The sequence below is a fragment of the Berghia stephanieae genome, chromosome 12, assembly GCF_034508935.2.
Source record: "Berghia stephanieae isolate SIO BIC M18660-M18661 chromosome 12, UCSD_Bste_1.3, whole genome shotgun sequence".
Lineage (NCBI taxonomy): Eukaryota > Metazoa > Mollusca > Gastropoda > Nudibranchia > Aeolidiidae > Berghia > Berghia stephanieae.
In genome coordinates this window covers 26,288,679-26,315,106 of record NC_088371.1, presented here as the reverse complement: position 1 = coordinate 26,315,106, position 26,428 = coordinate 26,288,679, and the positions used below count along the sequence as shown (strand labels likewise).

The following is a 26,428-nucleotide window of genomic DNA, read 5'->3' as shown; positions in this document are numbered from 1 at the left end:
CTCGCGCAGTATAGTCTCGAGACTCGGGACTCGGGACTCAATACGAGAAGCATCGACGACCAAGATTCTCGAGACGAGAAAAGCATCGAGAACTAAGTGGAGGTCGGGAAGTTCTCAGTCGTCGATGACCTGACTTCTCAAAACCTAAAGCATCGATGACCTTTTGGTGATCCGGATGCCCTCCCCTATAATGAAGGGAAGTGACTCCCAAAATAATTTTTGAGCCTAACGATTGGTCAAATTGATGGCGCCCTCATAGAATTTGACCAATCGAAAACGATTTCTATTCACTTCCTGTTTACAACGCCGTCTGAAAAAATTCCGCCATTCTCTTTCACTTTCACCAACTTCACCGAAGGAGGAAGACGTATTTTCTCTTTACTTCATTTACGTACTTGTAAAAGAACCTTCAAAATGTCTGGACGTGGTAAAGGAGGCAAAACTAAAGGCAAATCCAAGAGCCGTTCGTCTCGTGCTGGATTACAATTTCCAGTAGGCAGGATTCATCGATTGCTTCGCAAGGGAAATTATGCTGAAAGAGTCGGAGCTGGAGCACCAGTTTACTTGGCTGCAGTGTTGGAATACTTGGCCGCCGAAGTTCTCGAATTAGCAGGCAATGCTGCCAGGGACAACAAAAAGTCGAGAATCATCCCCAGACATCTGCAGCTCGCTATCAGGAACGACGAAGAATTGAACAAGCTGCTGTCCGGCGTCACAATCGCCCAAGGTGGAGTTCTGCCCAACATCCAAGCTGTTCTCCTCCCCAAGAAATCCGCTGCTGCCACTTCAGCAAAGGCCAAGTCTGTCTCACAGTCTCAAGAATTTTAAGCTGTGAGTCTTGCTTTTTGGATTAGTCACACCGGCCCTTTTAAGGGCCCCAGCCAGAAATCCCGAAGTTCAATCGTCTTCTCGTCATGAAATCATTTTTTTCTCTTACGTCTTAGTCTTAGTCTTAGTCTTTAACTTTAGCCTTAGCCTTCTTACTCAGCATGTCTCTCCTACTTTTTCTCAACTCTATACCAATACTGCACGTGCTGTCCTGTTCATTTGACCTTTTTTGCTTTTTGTTAATATTTAGTATTTTTTTAAGGTCGGTAAGCTCAGCTCACCCCGTCGAAATTAGGCTATTTTGGGAGCTCTTCCATTCTCATGACTCATACTCTACCACTCCACTCTAAATCTCTGAACTGAATTTCGTCTTTTCTCACCATATCTTAAAGTTTTATAAAATGTGAGTATACTCTGTCGGTGAATTAGGCTTTCTAGTGCCTTTGCTGACCTAGGGTATAGATAATTCTTTGCAGTCATCTCGGTTTGAGTTTGATGAGGGCTGGGGGCTCATCTCTAAGCTGAATATTGCCTCTTGCCTAGCTGCTTGTAGGCGTTGAGGTCTGGAGCTTCTGCAACTGAGATTGGAAGATTGTTCCATCGATCAATTAATTACACACTGGCTAAAGAAATAATGCCTGAGTGATGTTGCATCTGGCTTTGTTTAATTTATATTTGTGGCCTCTGGTATTATTGTCATTAAACAAATAATCCCTTCTGGATATCGTATAGGTTGTGCATAAATTTATACATTTCTAAGTCTATCATGCCACCTCTGATACATCTACACTGGGAATTTCAATCATTTTCAGTCATTCTTCTTAGCCTTTATCTTTTACGCCTGGTATTATATTAGTTGCTCTGCTAACACCTTCACCTAAACTAACAGCTTCTTGTCATTTTTCATATTTGGGTGACCATAAAGCATTCTCATGGACTCTGATTTGAGAAATGTAAAGGACTTTCTAAGGAGTCCAAGGATTCTATTGGCCTTGTTTACTTGGATCTCAATACTCAATGTGCTTTGAAAAATGTTCGGCTACTATTAAGGTTGCAATGTTGGTAAGTGGTAAAACCATAACAAAGTAAGCTCTAATCAAAATATTTTAGCTTTAGAGGTGTGATGTTATGGAAAAACTCCCGATGTTCCTACACTGTGATCATAATTGAAATTCAGATGATTTCACAGTCAGAATCAGCGTCTTTTTCTGTGCTTATTATAATGTCACTTTTTGAAGGCATAATGAATTAAAAAATAGGTTGGGAGTGCCAGTGCGCGTTTTGGGTTATTATTCTTTAAGCCTACGTGCGACAACAAAAAACAATAGAACCTCTGCCTTATGGTATCATCAATCACTATCTAAACCTTTAATTTTCAATTGCAGTGCCGCAAATGAGATTTCTCAACACATACAATGTGTGAGGCTTACCAACGACATGGTATCGGTCTATTACGGAGACTGAGTGCCAGTAAAAATTTCCTTCACTCTTTGCTCTCTATATTTTCTCCTTCCTCTTCATCTTACCAGGACACAGTACTGGTACTCCGCTTCTCGGTCTTGAGAATTTACCGGTAAGGCCATTGCCGCTAGTAACGCACTCATGTTGACACTGCCTGGCACTAAAATATTTATATATATTTAGAGTTTAGGCTATCAATGCCAGTTTTCTCACAAATATTTCACTCTCCCGAGTGTTCCATTTCTTGATGGTTCTTGGGAAGAAACTTTTCATATGCGTTGGTTCTGTGTTGGAATAGTGAACTTACTGCCAAGATAATTTCTTGTGAATGAGCTTTTATAAAGCGCAATATCCACTTAATGTGCTCAAAGCGCTTTACAAGGGATCCCTGATCAACAGCAACACATAACATGTAGGACGAGACATGACGCCTGTTAGGCGATATTACAATTTTTTTTTCGACAGAGACAATGCTGTTCATTTTACACCCGAGTTCAGTGAGAGAATGTGAGTAAAGAGCCTTTTCCAAGGACTCAACTATGTGCCGAGCGAGGCTCGAACTCGGGACCTCGGGACCTTCCAATCCGAAAGCAAGTGTAATACCACTAGACCACATAGTCGCATGCTATAGTGTTGTTTTGTAAAATATTGTGGTAGAGTTACTGCTGTTTTGGTGGAATGTACTATTCTGTGGAGAAGTTGGGTTTTCTTTCTGCTTACTCTCCAGTGTTTTCCACTGCAACAATTTCAGGGCCTCAGTAACACATCTTGGTTCGTGTAAGTACTTGTTGGTGACAAACCTCGAAGTTGTCCTTTGAATTTGTTCGATTTTCTGGATCTGGCCTTGCCGATAAGGATTCCACACTGCACACATATTCAAATACGGGTCTGACTAAAGCATTGTATGCCTGTTCTTTTACCTTGGGGGAGGGGGGGGGGGGGGGGCACTTTTACAGGTTCCGCCTCAGGAAGCCAAGGGTATGATTTGCTTTTGCCACAATATTATCAATGTTTTGGTCCCATTTCAGTGATTTGTTTAGTTGGATTCCCAAGTACGGTATTGTATCCATGTGTTTTAAGAACTGCCCACTTATTTGTTGGTCATAATTAATTTGCTGTTTTTTGTTTGTTAATGACATCACAAAGCATTTCTCGGGGTGGAATTTCATCTGCCACGTTTTGCCCATGATAGAGTGAGACAAGATCAGTCTGTAATATTGTGTCCTTGTGGGTTTCAATGACTCAAAATGAGAGGCTGTCATCGGCGAACAGTTTCAGCTTGGTAAGAGTTGATATGTTTCTTCCTAAGTCGTTAATGAATGTTTGCAGAACAGCCCAATGACAGTTCCTTGATGTACTCCCAATAAAACGTTGCATTTCTCACTTCTATGTCCATCCAGGACTACTTCCTGAGTTTTATCGCAGAGCCAGTCTTCAATCCATGAAAGTAGCTTTCGAGTCTCTTTCGAGTCGTTTTCTTCATCAATGGTCTTTTCCTATTTCTTCTAAGGCAACACCATGTTTTCTTTTATACTGTTTAAAGATGTTTGCTTTCTCTGTGGTGTCAATGTCAATATTTCCGTTCCATCCGGTTTTTGTAAAACTGCTATGCCTGATGTATCTCTTTGTTTAAATTTGATGCATTTCCAGAAGCGATTTATGATGCCACCGTTTAGGTTTATATTAGAATCAGAGTCAGCTTTGAGTTTTTCAGTGACATATTTGTCATGCTTTTTTTTAAGTTGTGTGTTTATTTCCTTACGTAGAGCTTTAAAATTGCCCCAGTCCTGTTTTTTGTTTGACCATTTTGCTAAGTTATAGCAACATTGATTTTGTCGAATTAGACTCTTGGTGCCATCCAATGCAAGTGTTGCTTTCTACTTAAAATTTTGCTCGGGATGTGCTTATTGACTGAGTCCATGATGGTTGTCTGGAAACTCTCCCAATTTTTATTTATATCATTTAAGTTTGGTTGGTTTTCAAAAGCTTCAAAGTTGTCTTTAAGGTCATTCATTATCCCGTTCATGTTTCCTTTTGAGTATTCAAATACTTTTCTTGATGGTTTTCATCTGATTTGTAGTTTACCTTTAGTTTCTAATTTTGCAATGCCATGATTACTCATTCCTGGAAGAACTTGTATGTTTTGGATGAGATCAGGATGTGTGCTGAGGATGATGTCGAGAGTGTTTTCCCCACGAGATGGTTCCAATACTGTTCCATACTGTTTGGTCATGTTGAAGTCCTGGACGATTTGAAGCATCTTTTCATATATTTGTTGAGTGTCTAGTTGTTTTAATGTCATTTTGTTTATAATTTGAAATGTCTCTCTGATAAGGGAGTCCATCCAAGCTGTGTTATGATAATACATGTATATTTTTTAAATAGCAAAGATAATATACAGACAACAATGAAAATTACTGCACATGGGTGATTTCCATGGAAAATAACTAGATGCATTTGTTTTTGTTATATAAAGTCGCAAAGACTCTGGGTAGAGTTTAAGCAGAGAGTCTTCAAAGAGTACCCCCCCCCCCCTCCTCCCCTAAAATGAGTTATTCTTCAGTTTTTTTTTAATTACAAATGAGATCGATCCCAGGTGCAGTCCAGATTTTTTCTGACTCCCCTGTCCTGTCCACCCAGCACTGATTGGGTAATTTGGTCTTTTAGATGTGACAGAAAGTACTTTCCCATATAATAATGTCCTATCCAAAGGGTAACAAGCAATTGCTATTGTCCATTTCATGCTATAGAAAACAGAATAATTTCCGGCTCCATGGGCCTAAAGGCTCTGAAGGTTTACTACTACTAGCAATTTCCTTGAATCTCTTGGGACATGCAAAAAATTTCTGGGAAATCGTGTACAAAGAATAATGATGAAAAAATGTGGGACATTTGAGTTTGAGGAAACCATATGTTTGTGAATCTGTACATAAGTGGACAGGGTCCTCTATTATCTGGCCCCACGGTTTTTGCACAGGGAATTAGGGAAAATTTTCTGATTTGCATTGCAACCGCAAAATGTGTACGTTTTGCAGATTTTGGACAAATTCTTTGATTTTTAAATTTTTTTTTGCGAAATTTACAAGCTTTGATTTTTCTTTATTATAACTATTTCATTGACAGCAATTTTTTTATTGAAATTTTGTTTTCCCAACTTTGTGCCTATTTCCAAATCAGCATAATTTCTGGCAAAATTTGCCATTTTTTGTCCCATAATTTTGCATAATTTTGAGCTTGAAATTGAGTAATTCCGCGGGGATATTTTATTACATAGGTTGCATGTAGTTAGTTGTTAGGTGTGATACAACATATTTAGAAACCTGCAAAATTTTTGCAAAATTTACTTATTTTCTTCTGAAAAAGTTATTCTTTTCTTTTCAAATTTTTGAAATATTTTTTTTGCAAAAAACCGTGGGGTCAGTTTTATGAACACAAATTTCAAATAGTTACATCAGAGCAAAGTAATAAGAAAAAGATGCCAAACTCTGTAATCTTGATCAAATTGATTTATTTTTAATTAAATATTGAATGAATTTTGGTTATCAAGTAAAAATATAGACCAAAGTATCACTCAGTTTAAGTATCACATATTACATAAGTGGTAAAGCAAACTGACGATGAATACATAATTTATTCTTCCAAAAGAAACAAGCTTTTTCAACCTTGACTAATATTGAATGATTTCCTTTGTAGCCATTTTTATTCCCTTACAAGCCTAATCATTAAAAAAAATTATATTAATGGAAAATATTTACAATTTTAAATGCAGATAAATAGACCTATACTCCCCCCCCCCCCAAAAAAAAAAAAAACAAAAAAAAATTTTGTTTACATTGAACCACTAAGGTATTTGTTTATTATTATACAAAACAAGCCTCTTATAAAGGTGACAAATTAGGGAGCAGGCACGCACTGGTCTAAGATAAAGATCGGATGAAGTGTATCAAACAGTGCCAGAAAAAAACAGGGTAACCTCACTTGTTGCTGACTTTACTGTAATTACATTTAAAAAATAGTCCATTTTTGCTGTTGTAGCAAAATTTGAAACCGATTTCATGCCCCCCTAATTTGGATTAGGGGAAAATTTAAAAAATAAATTAAAACAAACAAACAAAAAAAACCCTGGAATTCTCATATCATATAAACTGTATAAAACGTAAACTTAATACATGAGCTTGGCACATCTGCTGAGATATAAAGGATGTATTCAATCAAGGTTTGTTTGTTTTTGACAGTCAAACAGTAGTTTTAACACAGTGCTCGCTGGATTCTTGCATGCTCTTTGGAGAAGCAAGAAAAGTGTGGTAGAATCTGAGCGTGCGAAATCCATTACTCATGGGAGGTAACAACAACTCATTACAGAGGAACTTTGGTATATAATAGTTATGGTGGGACCAGCCTAAAATCCCTGTTACAACCCCGAATTTCACAATCCAAATGGTATCACCATTTTTTATCATTTGTAATCTTTCTCTTTTTCTCTCTCACTTTCAAGCTGACCGTTGTGTGTGTGTGTGTGTGTGTTTTGTGCTCGCATTGTCTGCCTGCAGCAAGGCCAATGTAATACTGAAAATGGTTTAGTATAGTAGTAAGTAGCCTACACACATGCGTGAGCACCACACACACAGAGTAGTCACGAAATAGGCCTATAGCTCATCAGCCTTTAGCTGTAGGCGTACTTGAGCGTAATGTGGGCTAATATATTGTATTTGGAGATATTGAGATTTGGTACCCCTGTTATATCCCAATAGGCCCTTAAAAGTCCCTGCTATAGCCGAAAAATTTTACTAAAGGCAAAGAGGGAGAAAAAATGGGTATTTAAAAATCGGGTGCCTGTTATATCTGGAACTGTTATACCAAGGTTCCACTGTTTATAAAATTCGGTCACCCAGTTCCTGAGTGCCGTAATACAGAGCGTGCTAGAATACAGCGAGTACTGTACAGGCCTGAGACAAAAAAGATAAATGGAAGTATAGTATGATAGTGATAGAGGGAATGAATATTTGGCAAAACAACACTGCTTCATTCTGATCCTGGTAAAAAAAAAAAATGAATATGTGGAAATCTAATTCATTCTCTTAATAAGTAAATAATTGACAGCTTACTAAGATAAATCACAAGGAAAAGAAAGGTATGTCTCAAAAACAGATGGTGATTATCCGCCAATGAAAAAATAAACAAAAGAACACACACAAACCTTGGTATGAATTACTGAGAAAAACAATAAATGTATTATCAAATAAATTGTGGAGATCATACAAGTTGAAGAAAGGATAGGTCTATATTATCATAAGGTAAATCATGTGTTGATATAATCAGTGACAAGATAAATTCCATTACAAAAATAAAACAAAAGCAATTTAAAAATTAATTTCAAATTTAAAGGAGACAAAAGCAAATTTTCATTACTTCTGTCATTTAATTCAGTTTCAAGATCAAAATATTACGGTAAGCTTCAAAGACTTTTTTTTTCAGTTTTATCATGTTAGAGTGAGAATGCACCATGGGATTTTTTTTTTCTTTCAAAGTTGTATAGATGTTCAAAGATAGTCTATTGGATCAACTTCTGTTTTCTTAATAAACATGTTATAATTTTTTATTAATTCCAGGTAAATCTAGATGCTAAAGGTGTTGTTCTGACTCTAAATGAAGAAAATGAATTATAATGGCAACGGCAATCAATTGCATTTTGATATTTCTAGGGAACAAAATTAATCTGACAAACAATCAGAAACTAAAAAATAACCAAATCAACCCCCCCCCCTGCCCCCTCAAAAAAAAGAAGAAAAAAAAATGAAAGAAAAGAAAACAACCCATGTATACTTATTTTCAGACACTTCAACTGCTGGAAAATGTGATCATCCCCCGCCACATCCTCCGCCATCCAGATTAAGATCTAATTAACGAGTTCGATTGTGGCAACACTATTGTAATAACATCATCTTCTAATTATCAACTTTCTGTGCCTGTTATTGAGTTACCATCAGTCTGTGCTTGAAGATAAGCTTTCAATAGTTGTTCTGCTTTACTCCGATTGGTCAACTTGGTGGCCTTTCCTCGAAATACTCCTTTGCTTGGGGCGCCTTTCCCTCCAAGAGTTTCACAAAGCCTAAGGGAGATATCAATATTTATAAATTGGGATATACACACATTCAAATGGGTTACAACAGTCACCCTTATGACAAATTAAAAGTAAAGCAAAAATATAGGTTGATCTATTATTTTTCATTTTGTCTGTATTGATCGTTATCACGAACATAGCATCTGTGTTTATCATTTTTTTTTTTTTTTGGTCAAAGTTGCCAACAGTTGCCAAAAAGAGAAAAAGAAATGGCAAATGTTGCCATAAATTTTCTCGTCAGTGATGACGTATAATATAGCATTTTATGTTGGTGGAGGTAACTACATCTGAAATTATTGTGCTTTGTTAAAGTATCCAAAATATCATTTGGAGCAAGAGTGCTAGAGCGTAAAAACGTGGAAAATGAATGTCTCACAAGAGAATGAAATAACAATTAGAACAGCACATAAACAAAAACACCTATCCAAGGGCTGGCCATTTTAATTCAGGACATTTGTAACATTTAATAAAAGGTACAGAAATGTAAAATATAGAATCACACACTTGTGTCAGGGGGCCAGTCAGTATTAGGTTTTGGTGGAAACATACCCTGACGTGACACATTAAAAAATGGCATGGATAACATCAAATTATATGTATAAAATACCACACATACATACACACACACACACACACACACACACACACACACAAACACACGATAAAGAAAAACTACATCAAAAAAATAACTCGAAGTGAAAATTAACATACCAAAATTTTAGTTAAAACTACAGGAATAAAAAAAGAGGAACGGCAATATAAATAGCAAGTGGAATACTTTTATTTCCCGGTGGTTTTTTTAAAAACATGAAAATTTATTTATCAATTGTATTTGAAAAATGTAAAAATTTCAACCCCTATGCAGATTCCAAATGAACAAAGAATATAAGACCTACCAATACAGCATCACAACTAAAACTATGGGCCTCTACTTGAAATGTATATTTTTATGAATAATTCGATCATTACCTCAATGATAATTTTTAATGTCAAATAGTTAAATATGAGAAGTAATCATTGTTGAAAAAAACTCAGTTTGATGAAAAAAAATAGGCATGGTCATGGTGTAATAATAATATTCTTGAACTCCTGTGTTTCAAATTTCGAACTCCATCCCAAGGCGTGTTCCCACGTTTGCGCAGTGGAATTGGGAACATGTTTGAAATTTCAAAAGCAGGAATTCAAGAATTTTATGATCGTTTATTGTGATGATGTAAACTCGACTTACTGAGGTCCCAGCTCTTTCAAAAGTTGGTCATTCCCTGCAAGCGTGAAGTTTCCTCCCTCTTTCTCATCACCGACTGTAATCAACTTGGGAATGTTCTGAAATAAGATAATACATAATACAGGCATCTGGAAATAAGAACGATGGAAGATCATCATAAGAAAAAATGAATCTAAATTGTGGAAGTCTAATTGGTTATCTCAATAAAATATAAAGGACAGCTTTACTCAGATATATAACAAGGGAAAGAAAGGAATGTCCCAAAATTAGATTGTGATTATTCTCAGATGTAAACAAGACAACAAACAAACAGTGTGGTGAACTGCTGAGAAAAAACAATGTTATGTCAAGTAAATTGTGGAACTCATTACAAGTTGAAGAAAGGATAGGTCTATATTATTATAAGGTAAATCATTGATACAATCAGTGACAAGATAGATGCCATTACAAAAAACGAAAAAGAAAAACAATTTAAATAACTTTCTCTTCAAACTTAAAGGAGACAAATACAAATAGTCTTACCCTGATAGTTTGATCTTGAAATTAAAATTTAATATAGACTTATCATTAGGCAAATCATGTGGTCATGATATAATCAGTGACAAGATAAATGCCATTACAAAAAAGAGAAAGAAAAACAATTTGAATCTTGAATCTCTTAAAGAGGAGACAAATACAAATTTTCATTATTTTAAACATTTAAATTTCAAATCAAACTATCAGACTTTCAAAGACTTTCTTTTTTGCATATTAGCATGAGGATGCGCCATGTTAATTTATTTTTCTCTCAAAAGTTGTATAGATGTTCATAGATAAGGGATCAACTTCTGTTTTCTAAATAACCATGTTACACTAGTCTGCTTAAGATAGACTCCCGGGGACCAGAAAAAAAAAAAAGTTTAATCTTTTGAAATGAAATGAAATAAAATAAACATTTAAGAACATTTATTTAGAGAGCATTTTCAAGAATTCACCATTCTGAATGCGCCACATAATACATCATTTAGTCCCTTAGCAGGCCAAAAGAAAAATTTCAACTTACATCAGTACAAATCTTCAGTTAGGCATCATTTTTGCATATTAGCTTTCTTAGAATATTCATCACTGTTTATAGCTTGGCAGTCATTTCATACACATATTCATTTGGGTAAAATATGTAAAGTTACCCAACCCATTGTCATCCATTCAGACGATGACCACAACCAACATCATTTGACGTTGTTACGAGGCAGCTGTTTTAAGGCTACAAAGCTTTAAATTTTAACATAAGTATAGAAGGTTGAAAGTCCTGATCAAATCTCCTTATTGAGACATTCTGAGATTTTGTCTATTCTTCTATTTTTGATGTTACAAACTCTAAAAAGAAGTTCTGCCTGTTTTGAAAATTTTAAAAAAAAAAAAAAAGAGAGGGGAGGAGTGGGGGTATTTGCTCACAGCTCTCACCCTCTGATAATTAATAATAAAGACTTAATTTCCGTGAAGTTTAAAGGAAATTAAGCAAAAATATCATTGGCATTGCTTTATAAAACTGAAACTGAAATGCTTTCGCAGATTCATTTATTTTCTTTTCCTGGCAATCACCTCTCATGCACAGGAAACTGAACTTTACTATAAAAATAACATGGTACTCTCCTTTTCAATACTCACAATGTCACTGAGTTCAGACAATAGCACGCTGATGTAATCATTGTCGCCATCTTTTCTAGATGAAAGAAAATAGTACCGAGTTACTTTTTAATTTATAATCAGAGAGGAATTTGATAAGAAAAGGATGGTCTAATGATGAATTTCATTATGCTGTAACTGTAACTAACACCAAGTCTAGTACTCGTAATGGTAATAGTAACAATACCATTAGTAAATTTATATATATACGCCTTTTGCACAAGCATCAAGCCACTTTTACAATAAGTTATAGGACATTAAAACTCTAAATGCTCACTTCACAGCACTACATAAATCTATTGATACCTGGGATCTCTGTCATTTTTTCAAGATTGACTCAAACACAAATTTCTTATTAGGATGGACCTTAGAATTTGTGACTTAAAAAAAGTATCTTACCCATTACCATGAGCAATATTGGGTTGGCATGAGTAGATAATGCAGAGAAACCCGTTTGTTTGTTTTTTTTGAGGGGGATAGATATTTTCTTCCTTTGTAAATCATCTCTGTTAATTAAGGCTATGAGATAATCCTCCTCTGTGGAAATCGTGTGTCTAGGTTAGGTTCATTTCAGACAAGCCTAATGGATATATTACTATTTGTGATATATTTTATTCCTTGTTCGACCTAGTCCCATTGCCTTACTTTTTCTTTAGGGCTTGTAAACACATTTTCAAACAATAACATACACAATAATTAGGTGATAATAATCACAAGTCAACGAGACACTTCCATCAACCTACTGATGTGTGACAAAAACTCCATCTCCTTGGCCAGTCAGTTTAAAAAGTCTTGCTTCTAATGATGCCATTTCTCGTAATTGGTTATTGCAGTTCTGATAGAATGATATGAAACGATACAATTTTAATGAGCCAGGGTTGAAAACAGAGTTGAATATATGACCATGTCATCAAGTTTCTACAGTTACAGACTTGCCAACCATCCCAAATCTTCCAGGACTGTCCTGGATTCTAGTTCTGGAGTTTAAAAACCCTAATAAAAACAGTCTTCAATTCTTGTCGAGGTTAAAAAAAAACCAAGTCTCAGTTAAAATTTGGTTGTGTCGTAAAAACAATATCCGCAAAAAAGAAATATGGGTGACGTTTGTTATTGATTTATTATCTTCATCATCACTACCACTACAACTGCAATCATCACTACCACTACGATTGCAATCATCACTACCACTACAACTGCAACCACCACCACATCATCATCACTACCATTATTACTATTATTTCCCCTGGAAAAGAGGTTGCGATAGCGATCACTCATAAAAGTACTGACTTTGGTTCTGCCAGTATGGCATGATTTCATTTTCCAAAGATTGGCAAGTCTGCAGTTATATCATTTCACCATCATAGTCATTGTATAATATGTAATGTAATTCGAGACCCACTGCATCAATCTGGTTTCCTGTTGAAATGAACTACAATACATGAAGAAAATTGAGTTTAAAAGTTGAAATTAATAGAATTTATGTAAATGTTGCTGCTTGAAGCTTGAAGAAATGAATAACAATAATAAAAGGGAATAGAAACTATTTTGTTTTTTTCCTCCCAATTTACCATAGACCCAATTTGTCATCAGCTTAATTCTACAGCTAAATAAAGTTGTTTTTTTTCTCTATCTCCAGCAACCAGCTACACGGACTTGGAAACAAATCTACAAATACATTTGACTTTATCCTGATGTAACTCATTAGCGTAGATGACAAGAAAACTACCAACCTTAATGGCGTCTTATTCTTTTTCGTTAAAAAATGTCATGATGTAAATAAAAATGTATTGGTTAATCAAATGATTTTATTCATCAATTTATAGAATATGAATTTAACTCAAATAATTTTGTTTCTTTTGCTTAACACAAAATAATCAAACTGAAACTGACAAATTTAAGTTAACAAATATGCCAAATTTACAACATCAGAGATCAAAGTGAAATTATACACTACTCTGTATTGTGTACACATAATTTTGTATGTTGGTACGTTTTATGTGGCTGGCAGATGTGAATATATTACCTAAATGCATAGTACCAATAAAAAGGAAGTTCTTCAGAGCCATAAAGCACATAATAAAGCTAGATTTCATCTTGCTTTTAAGAGCTTTAAACAGAAAATGGCAAATGCTTGCTGTCTATTGTATATGAAGCTAGTTTATCACCTGGAATTGATTGCTTACGAAGTGAGTACTTTATCAACTGAGCTATCAGATGAAACTGCAGTAACACAAGTGTCAGTGTTTGAATATCTCTACCAAAAATTCTACTTTTTTATGGAACAAAATCACTTTCTGAAAATGATATCTTTGTTTCTTATCATTGTCAAACTTCTAATCAATTAAAAATTGAACAGGAATCTCAAATTCAAATTTTATACAGACTTGACTCAAGTGAAAGACCTTTGTGGTCTATTGGTATGACACTTACACTCAAACCTGCAGATCCCTAGTTCAAGTCCTTGGAAAAGGCTTTTGACGTACATTCTCTCACTGCACTCGAGTGTAAAATGAGTAACAACAGTCTTTTTCATTAAAAATTTGCATTAGCATCTTACAGCATTATGTCTTTTTCTGTGTGTTACTCGGTACTGTTGGCCTTGTAAAGACTTTTGAGTATATTTAGTGGACAATGCCTAGTGTCAAAGCTTAAGTATTTTCGAATTTAAAAGACCAAGCAGGTAACCTGACATTATCTACGCTTTTGTGTTGTTTACCTTTTGTGTCTGCTTTAAACTCTTGATAGCTTTGTCAGCCAAGTCACAGTGTTTGACTGCAGGGCCTCTGGATGGAAAAACGATTACAAAACAGAATAAATACAGATTACAATACACCCTCACTGTAGCCTTCAACGTGGTTTCAAACAAATTTCTAAATTACAGCGCATTGAAAACATTGCAGCCCGTATTGTCACTAGAAGTACTGTGCAAACTAGACAACAATCACTCGTGAATCTTCATTGGTTGCCTGTTGAGCATGTATTCATTATAAAATAGCATGCATTTGCCACCAAATTATTGGTGCACCATCCTACCTTCAAGATCATCTTAACTTTTATTCACCTGGGCACAATTTACGATTGTCTACGTCAGTGTCTTTAAAAAAAACCCAAAGTGAGCCCTCCAATGGGAATGTGCACTATATAAAAACGCAATTTATTATTATTAAATGCAGCTGCAACTTTTGGAGTAGCAATGGGAACGTTTTAACATTTCAAATGCAGAAGTTCAAGAATCTAATTTTATCCAAAAACCAAGGGGCTGGCACAAAGAGTTTAGGTGGAATAGTGGGTCAAACTGTCCAAAAATGGGAACAAAGTTGACCACAAATTTTCGCGATTTTGAGAGGCTATTTTTGCCAGTCTTTGAGCAATTTGTCATTATATAGCCCATATCTTATAAACCAATAATTATTGACTTAATGTTTCTAATGCAATATCTACTAAAATTGCTCAAGGTGCTATACAAGGGGTCTAAACCAAGCAGCAACACTTCACATGTAGGGTGAGAAATGATCTCTGTAAAAACGTTTCATTTTATACTTGTACTAGATTACAGTGAGAGAATATGAATAAAGAGCCTTTTCCAAATATGTACTCAACCTTGCACTGCTCAGAATTGGACTTAAACCAAGGACCTACCAGTTTGAAGGCTTGTGTAATACCACAAGACAAAAAAACTGTCCAGAGACAAGTTCTCTACAAACGTGACTCATAGAGATTGCGGTTGTTTCAAGAATTCATGATTAACTCACTTGAGAACTCCAGTGAGAGTTTTTTCTCTGTCAAAAGCTGCCCCTGTGTAATTCAGCAGACGATTTCCCGCTAGAAAGCTCAGGTTTACTTTTCCCTTTTTTCCCTTTTCTACTCCCAGAAGCTTTATGGCCTGAAATAGGAATGGAAAATAACAATGAGGGCTATGATACTGATGCAAATAATGATGAATGTGGTGATAATGATGATGATGCTGAATACCCCCATCCGGTAATCCTGGGTGGGGTTCCTGACCTCCCATAGTGGGCAGGGAAGTACTTACTGTGTCTTCTATCCCCTATATGTACTTAAGGTCTTTGTCTTGGAATGAGATTACTAGGCTTTGCCTGGCCGTGGCTGGGAGGGAAACGGTCAAATGCATAGTTATTGTTTTGGAAGATATTTTTTTCAGTGTAAATCATCTCTCTGTTATGTATTATTATATTTGTTATTTTGAATGTACAATGTAAGCATTTGTGTGTATTCCTCTTTGTTGGATCTTGTGCTTGTGTCCGGATGAGACTTATAGATGATCTCAAACTAAGAACATTGGTGATATGCTCTTGGAATCTACATCTGATCCCTACTTGTTCCCAGTTCCCCTTTGTCTTACTTTCTCTTGGGTGCTTTGATTGCAATTCTAGAACCTTTTACTATCCCATTTTCTTCCTTTTTACTTGCGCTGATATAACCTAAATGTATTGCAAGTGCCGTAAAACCCTTAAAAACAAAACAAACATCCGTTCATCATATTAAACGTTAAAATTAAATTCATCACTGAATGATACTTCTGTCCTTGTATCCTGCAAGCCAAGAGTTTTCTGTAAAAAGAAGTTACACAACTATAGCCTAAATGTGCAAGGAAATCTCAGAAATTTGTCATTGACAATCGATCCAAGATGCTTTTTTTATCCATTTTTTTTTTGGACATCCAATCAACAAATCACAGCAACTTTCATAATTTGTTCTCTTCTTCATTACGTAGTCTCCCCTTTTTATGGAAGATCACTCTACATTTGACAACAATATGAATACAAGAAAAAGCAAACCTTTAACACTTTCATTTTCATGGACATTACTTATCTGTCACTCAGAAGGAAACAAAGGTGGAACAAAGTGTCCACAGTTTGAGAGCTATGAGATGCTATGGACTATAAATTTTATATTCATTATCATTCAACAACTTTAACACCCCATAGGCCATAATTCAATGTTCCAAATACAATATGAAAATGAGGGTCCCAATGTTACAGTTAATAGAGCACCAAACTCACAAGCCAGAGGACTAATTTCAGATCCAGGTAGAAGTGGGATTGGTTTTCTGACTCCATTGTCCATCCAGCAATAGTTGGGTGGCTGGATCTGTGGCCTTGTGGTATGACACTGGCTTTAGGATCAGAATGTCCTGAGTTCGAGCCTCGTTCAGCGCATAGTTGAGTCCTTGGAAAAGCACCTTTACTCACGTTCTCTCACTGTACTCGGGGTGTAAAATCAGTACCTGGCCGTTAACGGCGTTGTCTCTGAAAAAAATGTAATATTGCTTAACAGGTGTCAGGTCTCGTTCTGCATGTGAAGTGTTGCGGTTGGCTAGGGACCCCCTAAAGTGCTTTGAGCAAGTTTAGTGGATTTTGCGCAATATAAAAGCTCATTTTAAAAAGATTGTTATTTGTGAGAGAATAATGTCCTGTGAAAGGGTTAGCTAACTGTTTTTCTTGTCCATGCAAGTCAGACAAGAAAACCTTGGTTCCATGGTGTTTTCACAGTTTGAAAAGTACCACATACCTGAATATGTGACAAATTGGAGACATGGGTGCCACAACATAGAGTGCTATCAATGCCGTCAATCACCAAAACTCTTACAGGACCAACATGGTCATCTGGGAGGCCTCGGGCTCGATACTGAGGGGGATGACAGAAAAGGTCATGCTCAAACTCTAATAATAATAATAATAATAATAATAATAATAACAATAATAATAATAATAATAATAATAATAATAATAATAATAATAATAATAATAATAATAACAATTACAATAATAACAATAACAATAATAATAATATTAATAATAATAATATTAATAATAATAATAATAATAATAATTAATAATAATAATAATAATAATAATATCAATGCTACATCACCATGTGTACAATTTTCACTGTAGCTGGGTATGGCAGGTACTGTTTATATATATAAAACATATGAGAGAGAGAGAGAGAGAGAGAGAGAGAGAGAGAGAGAGAGAGAGAGAGAGAGAGAGAGAGAGAGAGAGAGAGAGAGAGAGGGGCGGGGGGGGGGGGGGGGGGGGGGAGGAGGGAGAAATTCACTTTTAACGAGAGTGGCGTTCAAAGTCCCAACCAAAGACCTAGTTGAATCCGACTTCCACTGTCTACAACATTTGTAAAACTCAAAACTTAAGTTTAAACTAGCCTTTAATATAAATATTATTTTTACAAGAAATAAGTATATGAGACATTAATATAAATATGATGAATACAATGAGTCCATGTAAGAATGACAATTCTGTAAAATTTATCATTATGACTTCATCATACTTTATATCGATATGACTGTAAAGAACAATAAGTACTGAAGGCAGAAAGAAAAAAACATGTTTTGTAAGAAAACTGGTTTGCTTCAGAAAACTAAATATCATAAGGCATATCCAGCATCATAATAAATGTGTAAATCTTTGTACTTATGTTTGCTTTAGTTTTTTTTTTTTTTAGAATTTCACAAACCCTTTGACACAAGAAAATAAATAAAATCTAATTTGTAAATTAATAAAAATTCCTGTAACTGAATGCATCCCAAGGGACAATTTGCCTTTTTAGAAAATTGAGCAACAGGAGTTTAAATCTCAATGAAAATTGAGATTCTTGAAGTGGGTCTCAAACCTGGGTCCTCCCCTCCTCCATATTTAGTCATATACACAACGATGTATATGTAGTATGTAAATTTCTATTAACTACTATTCATTTGATTACGTAGGTGGCTCCATGGTGTAGTGGTTAAGCTATCAGACTCTAGCATTTAACTCTTTCAACGCCATTGGCCGCACTGTGCGGCCACAGCAGAATCTGTTCTACTGGCCAATGGCTGCACAGTGTGGCCGGTCTTGAAAGGCAAAAAACAATAATGTAATCCAATCCTACTTTCTACAAAAGTACTATTAATTGTACCAATGGTTTCATTTCTTTCATCAGAACATTCAATTGACCCTAGGGGGATTTAAATTGAGATTTTGTGCCGAATTAGAATGTCGCTTTGTCTTAGCTTGTCAGACTCATGCTGTCTCAATCAGATGTCAGCAATTTTGTGACGGAAATGCAAATATAGCCGCCACGCTGAAAGATTTAAGATATGGGTTTGAATCCCGGTGTGGACATTTGGTTACCTTTGTTGCTATTGGTTATTAAATGTAACACAGAATAAACATCAACTTTTCACCACAGAGAACACCTACTTTAGCTAGCTCTGGATCATCTTTGTCTTCATAGTAAATAGGATTGACAGATACACCGTTACGTATGCATTCATTGACATGTTTCTCCACCTCCTCCATTTCTGACACACTCATAGACGGTGTATCAAGTTCTATTGTTGCCACATCTGTGCCAATATTCCTGCAGATATGAAGCAATTTTTAAAGTAAATTTTAAAATCATATTAGCACTGAATAAAAATGCAGAAAAAAACCCCCAGTTAAACCAAAATTCAAGGGACTCAGTGTTCTAATTTGGTTTAGATAACAAAGTGAAATTGAATGTAAGCTTCAATTTAATATAAATAAAATAAATAAAATAAAATTCCCTTTATTCAACCCCAAGGGAAAATTTGTCTTTAGGGTCTATTCCAATGGAAGACGAATAACCCAGGCGTCAGCCGCAGTGCAGGGCCGCAAAGTGAGCTAGGGCGAGGTGACTTGCTCAAGGCCACACAACGAGGCGGGTAATCGAACCCGGTACCTTTTGGGTACGAAGCAAAGACCGTACTGCTGAGCCACGCCGCTGCCCCAAGACAGCAGTAATGTTGTAAATACGAAAACAGATAATATAGATGTTTCGGGTTTCCCCTTTATCAACAAAACATATTATTTCATTTGTCTGTAGTGTTTCATTCATCCTGTTTTGTTTATAAAGGGAAAAAACCCGAAACGTCCATATTATCTGTTTTTGTATATTAAATTGAAGCTTACATTCAACTTCACATTGTTATTTATTTCTTCGAGCTTTGAGCAGCAACATTTACATTAATTCGGTTTAGGCAAACCTCAAAAGTTAACATGATTTTCCAGGGGTATTATTACTCCACTGCTATTATTCATCCAACTGTCACACAAAATACATCGCATTTAATTCTCCAACTATGTAACTTTGTAGTTGAAGTACTGTAGTATGTGTGTACGTATATGTGCACATAAACAAGCATACTGGTAGTAGGTGCCAAAGAGAGCAATAGTCTTATAACTTCAACATCATCTTTATGGAGTTACAACATTACTGCTCTAAACCAGCACAATGTGTTATCACCATCAAGTAAGAATGGACTGGTGCGTTTGGGGTGGGATTGGTTGGGAGGGTGAAGTGAGTGGGAGAGTTGAGAGAAAAATAAGGCGTTGTGGATTAGTGTGGGCTAGGTTGAGGTGGGGGGTGAGTTGGTGGCTAAGTGGAGATTTTCATCAGAGGTGTGTAAAGTGTTTTTAATCGATACACGAGAGCACATTGGGTAACAGTTATAACAGGAATTTTGTTCAGCTATCAGAAAATTTTTAATTCAATTATTCAGGTATTCAGCAATTTCTTTTCGGTTTAAAGATAGTTTGAGCATAATGGCTTTCAGTTTATCGATACTTGATTAACAGAAATAAAGAGGAAAAAATGACAACATTTTGACTTCTTTTCGGTTTATCTGTCTTTTCAGTGAAGACATTTTTGGTTTAACCGTTTTTTGACTGTATAAAATTAATAATTAGGAATCCATTGATACCTAGAGTTATGTCTCTGTTATCCAAATGCCCGAATTACTAGCAATATGTCTGGGTCTCAAAGATTTTCATTTAATGGAATAACTGATCAAAATGGAACATTTTGTGACTTTGTGCAATATGTACTAATCCTCTTTTGAACCTTTTGGACCAGAATCTAGCTTCTACGTCAAACAATAGAAAATTCCATATGAAATCAGTATGGTTTAATAAGTGCAAAACATTTCCTATGTTTAGGACAAACCATGATGTTGTTTTGTAGCCAAATTTCATGTCTGTGACAGCAGTGATGAGATGCTGGCCTGAAACAATTTGAAATCAAAATAATGAATGAACAGTTGTTTAAGAATAAAAGGATAAAACATTTAAGTCAGGTTTAAGAAGACGATGGAGTTGAATTGGACACACCTTTAGAAAGAATGACTCCACTTTAACAAAGAAAGTATTGGACTGGAACCTTCAGGGCAGAAGATCAAGGGGAAGGACAAGGGGAACATGGAGAAGAATTAAAGAAGCTGAAATACAGAGAAGTGATAAGACATGGAACGAGATAAAAAAAAAAAGTTAGCTCAGGATAGAAAAGGATGGAAACTGTTTGTCTGTGGCCTATACCCTGACCCAGGGTGAAAAAGGCAATGATGATGATGATGATGTGCCATTAACTGCTTTGGTAGCCTTTCATCCTTTGTCTTAGTTATGTGAGATACCCATGTAATCTTCTGTGTGGTTTTGTGGGATAAAACTTGACTTTTGAAGTGTTGCTCCCTCTTTCAACTCCTACAGTTGGCAGAGCAAAGATGAGTCCTAGAGAAAGGCTTTTTTACTCACATTCTCTCACCATACTCAGGTGTAAAATGAGTACCTCAAGCAACATTGCCTCAGTCAAAAAAAAAAAGAAAATTTCATTTACACATTACAGGCGTCATGTCACATCCTACATGATTTGTATCGCTGTTAGCTTGAGACCTCCTATAAAGTGTTTTAATCACATTTAGTGAATATTGTGATATATAAAAGCTCTCTTTTTTTCTTTTTCTGTTTTGGTTTTAAAAAAAATCAAATTCATTTATAAGTTAATTTCCAGCAGACATATTTCTTCGTATCCTACCTAGCCTAAAGAAGTTTTCCAATGGAACTGAAATGGCAATCTTGCCAGATAACATTTGGTCTCTTTCATGCATCTCAATTCTCACAACTGGGTCAGAATATGAGAATGAGGCCAACAAGGGTGTCATACCAGTAAGGTCATGGGTTCAACTCTCACTCACTGTAAAAGGTTTTTATTCTACATTGTCTTCTGGCACTCTTTTAATAAGATATGAGTGCATATTCTACCCATTTTTATGAGATGAAGATGACCTCATTACAAAACACAGCACTCAATCAGTGGAATGATTCAAAATATATATAAATCAGAAAGAAAAGGACAAATCAAAAAATTAATCAACCCCCCAAAACTCAACCTTCCTTGACTGGAAATTTTTTTTGGGAGGATGACTTTTTCTTGTAGTCACCTGTGTGTACTTGCATGTGCTCAAACCTCCTTGTCCAATCAACCTTCAAGTTGACATCCGTACTGACTGGGATTTCTGTTTGAACAAAATGCACAGCCTCTGCTCCAACTCTGGTGATTCTCAGGACAGGGATGTCGTTTATCTATGAGGAGATAAAAGTTATCCTTTAGAGCTATGAGACTCATGGAGCCAAAAGTTTATCCCAGTTTCTGCAACATTAAATGAACAATAGAAATTGTTTGCTACCCTTATAACTGGCAGCAAGTACTTTGCATCCTATCCAAATAAAAGAGGAGAAAGCAAATGTCATCATACACTTAATGAAATAGACAACAATAATAAACTCCTATTTCATGGTTATGGTGACTCTAAAGGATAAGGTGTGTTGGTTTTGTAAGATACTGTGTAAGTCAGAGAAAATGTTAAAACATGGGGAGACAGCGGGAGACCCACCCAGAAATTCTCCCCAACCACTTAAAAATATGACAACAATAAAAAAAAAACACATCAGTGGGCCATGGAAAATGTAAAGACTTAAAAAGAAAATACAGTGAAAAGTGTGTGCTGAGGCACGAATTCAGACTATAATGATGGATATTGCTGATGAAGGATGTACAATAATAATTTGAGTCAATACATACCGTCCCTCTGTCATCTGGCTGTAAAGTAAAAGATAAAAAAAAAAGATAAGAAAATTCAACACTAAATTTCATGATATATTGATATATATAGTTAAAAACATATAAATAGCTGGGGGTGGGGGGGGGGGGGGGAATAAAAAAAAAAAGATAAGAGTATTCAACACTAAATTTCATGGTAATATAGTGATTAAGTTAATAACTTATAGCTGGTGGGGGGGAGAGATAGATAAGAGTATTCAACACTAAAATGTATGATATTATAGTGATTAAGTTAAAAACTTATAAATGGCTGGGGAAAAAAAAGAGAGGCTAGATTCTTACCACAAACCTCAACAGAGCATTAAAAACCTGTCTTACTACAGGTTGCATTTGTTTTGTCAACCATTTTGTCATGATAACTTTTAAATATATTATCTCACTACAACAAATTCATCATCACCATCACGATCATTAATTGAAGCATCACTCCCATATCTAATATCTTTTCCACATAATCAGTATCAAGAATATACAGGAATCATCATCATAACAAATGTCTTCATCATCGTTACTACCATCCATGAGAGATTTCATCACCATCATCATCAATATCATTTGTATATCAAATTTCCCAACATTACATTGCCACCATTGGTTATCTTTTCAGACTGCTGCATAATCTGAACTTTTTTTATATAGCTCAATATCCACTAAACATGCTCAAAGCGCTTTACAAGGGGTCCCTGGCCAACAGCAACATTTAACATTTAGGACAGGACATGATGCCTGTTAGGCAATATTACAATTTGTTCGGGCAGAGACAATGCTGTTAACGACCAGGTAGGCCTACTCATTTTACACCTGAGTACGGTGAGTGAATGTGAGTAACAATGCGTTGAGCGAGGCTTGAACCGAGGACCTTCCGATCCGAAAGTGAGTGTCATACCACTCGACCGCATATTCGCATGATAATTCATAATTTTTAAAGTATTCTCTTAATACCATCCTATCCACGTCATCAACATAATCATCTTTACCTGGCCACCCCCTTCTGGGAACAAAATGGTATCTTCCAGCATGACATCAAACCCTTGAAGCTTTTCTTTTTTCCCATCTTGGACCAACGAGAGGGAGGAAGGCTTGCAAGACTTTACTTTAGTTTCGTGCTGTGTGAAAAGAAAAACATTTTGTTGTAACGAGGTGTCATAATAGATAAGAGACAAAAAATTAGGGAGAAGGCACTGGTAAAGGGCAAATATCTGAAAAGGTGTGCATGATACAGTACCAGACAAAGCAGAAAGAAAAATATAGGAAAAAATAATTCCAAAAAATGAAAAATCAATTGCCGAGTGAATAAAACTAGAAAATGTCAGGTCACAATTTTTAGACTAGGATTGGGGCACAATCACCTGAATTATCACATACACAAGAACTTTAAAATAAGAGAAATGTGATTGGAGAGGGAGTGGGAGATGCTTATCATATACAGTGCAGAGCGGATATAACAACAACAGTTATATTGACATTAAGCTTACATCTGCATGACATCAAAGTCCCATTTTTTTCTTCGCTATATAACATTAGTAAATATTGCTTGCTTGTAATTATATTGACAATTTTACCACAAGACGTTTATAACGACATGCGCATAGTTGAGTCCTCAGAAAAGGCTCTTTACTCAATGTACTCAGGTGTAAAATGAGTACCTGGCTGTCAACAGCATTGTCTGTCGGAAAAAAAATTTGTAATATCGCCTGACAGGCGCCATGTTTCTTGTTTACATTACGTGTTGTTGTTTGGTCAGGGACCACTTGTAAAGTGCTTTGAGCATGTTTAGTGGACACTGCTCTTTATAAAAGCTTAAGTATTTTTTTTGGTCTTGTTTATTAAATTATTTTTTGTTATTATTTAATCTGCTGGTGTGCATGTTGCCGACATATTGCAAAGGTCTGTTTATAGATGCACGTTGGGGGTGGGGGGGGGGGGGTAACAAAAAGGAAAAATAAATGCTTTCCAAAATTATCTACTCTGATCCAACTACCAGACGACACCGCCTTCGGGCGGCAGCTCCGGCATGCTGGCTCGTAAAAAAGCGACAGAAGACGTTGGGTGTTTGGTATGGATAGGTCTATCGGCTTTTCTCTTTACTCCTAGTGTTTTGTCGGGTCGTCGGTACCAGTCTCCGATGTGGGTTAGCTTACACACAGCCAACGCCGACAGCCTCGACTCCTAGTCCTATGCTAGTCCTAGGCCGAGAGCCTACATACCCACATTGTCATTGATTTCTTTACTTTAATTAAGAAGGCGAGGGCTTTTAAAAACAGAGCAAGCAGAAAATTATGTTTAAAAACTATCAAACCTGTCGCAAATAGCTTTGCCGTTGGCATAAAAAACTCATTCTTCTTCCTGGTTCAATTAATTCTAACTAAAACAATATCAAAGAGAAAGAATGATGCAAGTTATGTCCAAATAATTATTTTTAGTAGGTACACCGAAACTTTTTCATTCCGAACCCGTTGTCTACCGCTTGTCGTCCATAGACTCGTTTCCTCTTAAACTCTCTAACTACGACTTTAATCTTTTTATAATTTTTATGCTAATAATTCTAAGTTTTTATGCCAATACTGGCTTTGATTTATCTAAATTATCTATCTCTCTCTCCCTCATACACAAACACACTCTCGCCCGCACACAGATACTCCACGCCCCCCACCCTCTCTCACTCCTTTGTAAATCTCTCTCTCTCTCTCTCTCTCTCTCTCTCTCTCTCTCTCTCTCTCTCTCTCTCTCTCTCTCTCTCTCTCTCTCACACACGAACACACATTCTCTCTCTCTCTCTCTCTCTCTCTCTCTCTCTCTCTCTCTCTCTCTCTCTCTCTCTCTCTCATAATAATAATAATAATAATAATAATAATAATAATAATAATAATAATGATAATTGATAATAATAATAATAATAATAATAATAATAATAATAATAATAATAATAATAATAATAATAATAATAATAATGAATAACACTTATTATAGCGCGCTATACTTTATATTCACTCAATACGTGGGCTTACCTATGTCTACATTGTCTCTACGTCATAATATGTTTGTCGAAGGGAGGAGGATCAAAAGATTAATTGCTGACTTGCTGCACTGTCATAGCAAGACGAGAGTGTGCTGTAATTCTTGGGTCCTTGGTTTGATCCTCATCACATCATGGCTCAGCGGTTTGGTCTTTGCTTCCTACCCGAAAGTTACTGAGTTCGACCACCCATAACGCTATGTGGCCTTGAGCAAGCCATCTTGCCCTAGCTCAATTTGTAGCGCTGCATTGCGGCTGACGCCTGGGTTATTCCAATCTTCCATTTGTATAGACCCTAAAGAGAAATTTCCCCATGGGGAAGAATAGAAGGAATTTTATTTTTATTTTTATTTATTCTCTATTGTCTTCTCCATTCACTATATTTCTTAATAAATAGAGGTGCCTAAATGAGTCAATTGTTTTGTGTTGTTCATTCATGAGTCAGATTTACTCCCTTTATCTTTATCTCCACTATATTTCTTGTTTGTTTTTAAGGGTTTTACGGCGCTTGCAACACATTTAAGGCCATATCATTGCCAGTAAAAAGGAAGAAAATGGATTAGTAAAAAGCTCTAGAATTACAATTAAAGCATCCAAGAAAAGGTAAGACAAAAGGGAATTGGTTCAAATAGGAAACAGGTGTAGAGCACCCTATCAAAGTACTTAGTTTGAGATCACCTAAAAGTCTCATCAAGACAAAAGCACAGGTTCCCACTAAGAGGAATACATTCAAATGTTTACAAATCATATATAATATGTAAACAAAACATAATACAGTGCATAACAGAGTAGATGATTTACAATGAAAATAATATCATCTCCCAAAACTAACTATACATTTGACTGTTTCACTCTCAACCAGGGTCAGGACAAAACCAAGAAATCTCATTCCAAGACAAAGACAGAAAGCATGTTGGAAAATAGATACAGGGGGATAGAAAACACAGTGAGTGCCTCCCTGCCCACTATGGGAGGTCGGAAACCCCACCCAGTACGAGGAAAAAACTATCTCCCAATACTAACTCATTCCAATACAGAAAGCATGTTGAAAAACAGATACAGGAGGTTAGAAGACACAGTTAGTGTTAGTGCCTCCCTGCCTACTATGGGAGGTCAGGAACCTCACCCAGCCTTTCTGGTCTTCAACTGTGCCATTCGCCATGCCTCTGTGGTTGTT

General features: G+C 36.0%; 2 protein-coding genes across 2 annotated transcripts; one reads left to right on the top strand and one right to left on the bottom strand.

The window, feature by feature from the left end:
• The first annotated feature begins 322 nt into the window (after nucleotides 1-322).
• Nucleotides 323-13,100, top strand: LOC144958307 (histone H2A). The gene is made up of 2 exons (XM_078890192.1): nucleotides 323-831; nucleotides 12,937-13,100. Exon 1 carries the CDS (start codon nucleotides 415-417, stop codon nucleotides 826-828), a length of 414 nt encoding a protein of 137 aa, XP_078746318.1. The 5' UTR covers nucleotides 323-414; the 3' UTR covers nucleotides 829-831; nucleotides 12,937-13,100.
• LOC144958306 (alanyl-tRNA editing protein Aarsd1-like) lies at nucleotides 5,781-24,891 on the bottom strand. Its single transcript, XM_078890191.1, has 13 exons — nucleotides 24,535-24,891; nucleotides 23,213-23,341; nucleotides 22,197-22,214; nucleotides 21,556-21,697; nucleotides 20,286-20,343; nucleotides 18,521-18,680; nucleotides 16,833-16,949; nucleotides 15,053-15,183; nucleotides 14,017-14,083; nucleotides 12,044-12,135; nucleotides 11,283-11,337; nucleotides 9,639-9,733; nucleotides 5,781-8,398 (listed from the first exon to the last, which is right to left on the bottom strand). The coding sequence occupies exons 1-13, from the start codon at nucleotides 24,571-24,573 to the stop codon at nucleotides 8,242-8,244; spliced, it is 1,260 nt and encodes a 419-aa protein (XP_078746317.1). The 5' UTR covers nucleotides 24,574-24,891; the 3' UTR covers nucleotides 5,781-8,241.
• Between the last annotated feature and the right edge of the window lie 1,537 nt (nucleotides 24,892-26,428).

What these genes read in the sequence shown, in the direction of transcription:
- LOC144958306 (XM_078890191.1), bottom strand. Translation starts at nt 24,573, where the DNA reads ATGAGTTTTTTATGCCAACGGCAAAGCTATTTGCGACAG. An exon ending in GTTTAAAGCAGACACAAAAG is followed by an intron (nt 12,136 to 14,016) that starts GTAAACAACACA and finishes TCATTCTATCAG; the next exon opens with AACTGCAATAACCAATTACG. An exon ending in GGAGTTTTTGTCACACATCA is followed by an intron (nt 11,338 to 12,043) that starts GTAGGTTGATGG and finishes TCTTTCATCTAG; the next exon opens with AAAAGATGGCGACAATGATT.
- LOC144958307 (XM_078890192.1), top strand. Translation starts at nt 415, where the DNA reads ATGTCTGGACGTGGTAAAGGAGGCAAAACTAAAGGCAAATCCAAGAGC.